The sequence below is a fragment of the Cydia fagiglandana genome, chromosome 22, assembly GCF_963556715.1.
Source record: "Cydia fagiglandana chromosome 22, ilCydFagi1.1, whole genome shotgun sequence".
In the NCBI taxonomy this organism is placed as follows: domain Eukaryota; kingdom Metazoa; phylum Arthropoda; class Insecta; order Lepidoptera; family Tortricidae; genus Cydia; species Cydia fagiglandana.
In genome coordinates this window covers 10340314-10343389 of record NC_085953.1, presented here as the reverse complement: position 1 = coordinate 10343389, position 3076 = coordinate 10340314, and the positions used below count along the sequence as shown (strand labels likewise).

Genomic DNA, 3076 nt, shown 5'->3' with positions numbered 1-3076 from the left:
GATATTGCTAGTGCAAGAAGTAAGTATTACGTCCAGCCAAGTATCAGATGAAGCAGTATGATGAGTAGGAGCTAAGGGCAGAAGAGACAAATTAACAGATTGAATTAAAAAATTTAGTTTACGGCTTTGTGGAGTGTCCTTACACAGATCAGTGTTAAGGTCACCCATAATGAGGTGATGTGTGTAATCCGTGCTCAACGATTCAAGGGCTCTCTCTAGGTCGGAAAAATAATCAATTGTAGGGGGACAGTAGACTACGCCTAGTACGGCCTTGACTCCTTTAACATTCACCTCAAGAAATATCCATTCCGCAGCACCAGAGTAAAGAGAAGGAGATAAATTTAAGATTTTGTACGGAATGTTACTTCTGAGGTAAATGGCAACACCGCCCCCGCCCTTACCGGTACGATCGTTTCTAATTAAAACAAAACCGGGTAGGGGGTAAGATGAGGAGACAAGGGTAGGCTTCAACCAACTCTCAGACACAAGTATCGCGTGAACGGAATCGGTCTGAAATGTATCTAAAAGGTCAGTAAAGTGAGAAGGGATACTTTGGGCATTTATATGACACACATTGAAGTGTTTAGAGTTAAGAAATTCGCGTGACACCAAAGTACCCAAATTGTGAGAAGTGTCAAGTGAGCTTAGTGAGATAAAAGCTGAGCTATCATTACTGGCAGAGTAAAAAGTTTCATCATCAGACATATATATAAATATAAGACAACCACAAATAAGATAATATAAATATGTGTACGTACAGAAAAAAAAAAACTTAACTAAATATTGCTAACTTAAAATATAGGCCCAACTCTGCTAATCCTGCCGATTGTTCTGTGAGAAAAAAGTACAAAAGGAAGAAAATAAAAGTAAATTTACAAACAAATCTTAAAAGTAGATAAAATTAAACCGTTACCATTAAGAAAAATAAAGGCATAAACTCATAACAAAATCAAGCGATAATGACAGTAACTCGAACATGCCAAGTCGAATTGACAGATTAGAACATAGGTGTCAAAATACCCACTAAACGTCAAATGAAATGCAAAGCAAAAATAAAAGTTAAAGGGGTACGACACAATTTAAGATTAAGTACCGTGCAAAACTTGAAAAGTGAATTTTAAATTGAAAACAATGCAAACGGAGTAATCATAAAGTATCAATTACAGAAAGAACATTGTTAATTTCGCGTCATATCAATAGTGAACTAGGCTACCGGCTTTTCACGCCGAGACCGGCCGGCCTGACCGCCGCAGTCACCAGCAGTCCTACTCTGCTCCTCGGTCGCATCAGGGTCAGGTGTCGACGACGACTGTGGCTGGGGCACGTTGCAGGGCTCTATTAGACGATCAATGTCTTCGCTTGACTCGACACGCTCACGCACACCTGAGGACAGCCTGACAAAGATGTTCCCGTCGAGTGACCAGCAGCTTTTCATGCCGAATGCCTTCCGCGCCTGAGTGAACAATTCCTGTCGATGCGGTGTAAGGAACTCTGATATGGCAAAAGTAGTTCCCTTACACGCCGTCTTCTTCTGCCAAACCAGGGACTTTAGGCGCATGGCTGCAAAGCGTACAAGAATGGGTCTAGCCCGGCCCTCGGACGGCTTACCCAGCCTGTGACATGCCTTAAAAGAAACAGCAGAGACATCGGGGATCTTGAGTCGCTCTGTCACAATACTGGTGATTGAAGAAACTGTATTTTCACCTGGATCCTCCGGCACCCCTTTGAAAAGAAGATACTTTCTTCTATGTCTCATCTCTAAGATATCCTGAGTTTTACTGAGAGCATTAATTTGGCTTCGTAGAAGTTTCAGCATGCCCAGGGTGTGATCTTTGAAGCTGGAGAATTCTTCGCTCAAACTACTAACCGTGGCTCTAGATGCTGGTGACTTCATTCTAGCCTCAAACTTAGAAAGCATCTTGTTCACCGACTTCTCCAAGGACTTTTGTGTCTCTGCTGTTTCACTGTAGCTTGCCATATTTGATGAGTTGTACTTGAAGGTTATGTTTTTGACACTTGTTGGAATCAGCAGGATTAGACAGTGCTAAATGTTAAGACTTACTGCATCTACAGTGCTGCAAGTATTTATTCAGTGTAATTATGGACTAAACTTTACTTCACAGTGTTTAGAAGTGTAAATTGTAAGTATTTCACAATTATTTAAATAAATTCTCTAGAGGTGATGTATTACTTTTTTTATGTCTACCGCCCAAAAAAAGTTAATAAGTGTTAATAATTGCCAAACGTTATTCACGGCAAACCTCAATCAGCCTGTGGCACCTTATTTTATACATACATTTTAAATAGTCTTATGAAACACTAGCAACCCGCCTCGGCTTCATGGCTCCTCTACACGATGGGCCAGCGCTGGCCACTCCAAGGGACGCAGCCATGCGGTAGAATGAGATAGCAATATCACTTGCTCCCTCTAACGTATAAATGCGTCCCTTGGAGTGGCCGGCGCTGGCCCATCGTGTAGAGGAGCCATCACACGGGTTCACAAATTATACACATAAACCTTCCTCTAGAATCACTATATTCATAGGTGAAAACCGCACGAAAATCCGTTCATTAGTTTGTGAGTTCATCGCGGACATACTACAGGGTTATTTTTGGACCGTTAGCCATATTGTGCGAGGTGATTAGGTAGGTCATACTGAACAACTTTTTCTACGGGACCAACCCCGAAATCCCAAAAAAAAATTGGCCTTCCTATAGAAAACGTCGACATCCACTCGACCAAAATGTATGAAACGACCAAAAAAGTTTTTGTGATTTTGGAGTTGGTCCCATAGAAAAAGTTGTTTAGTATAGCCTACCTAATCACCTCGCACAATATGGCTAACGGTCCAAAAATGACCCTGTATAATATACGTATACAGACAGTAGTAAATAAACAAATTTAGAAATTATCGATCCGAAGGTTCCAATAATTAACTTTTAGTGGAAAAACTTCTTGTTTTAACCTATTTCAATTACAAGAAGATGTCTGTATTCGGATGTAGCTATTTTAAAAATAAAAGGACATGCTTTACACTCAGTTACAGTTGGACTGGTTCATTTTACCGTGTGTCTC

At 40.7% G+C, this 3076-nt stretch overlaps 1 protein-coding gene across 1 annotated transcript; it reads right to left on the bottom strand.

The window, feature by feature from the left end:
• Positions 1–1200: 1200 nt before the first annotated feature.
• LOC134675491 (uncharacterized) lies at positions 1201–2218 on the bottom strand. The gene has a single exon (XM_063533757.1). It carries the CDS (start codon positions 1976–1978, stop codon positions 1205–1207), a length of 774 nt encoding a protein of 257 aa, XP_063389827.1. The 5' UTR covers positions 1979–2218; the 3' UTR covers positions 1201–1204.
• Between the last annotated feature and the right edge of the window lie 858 nt (positions 2219–3076).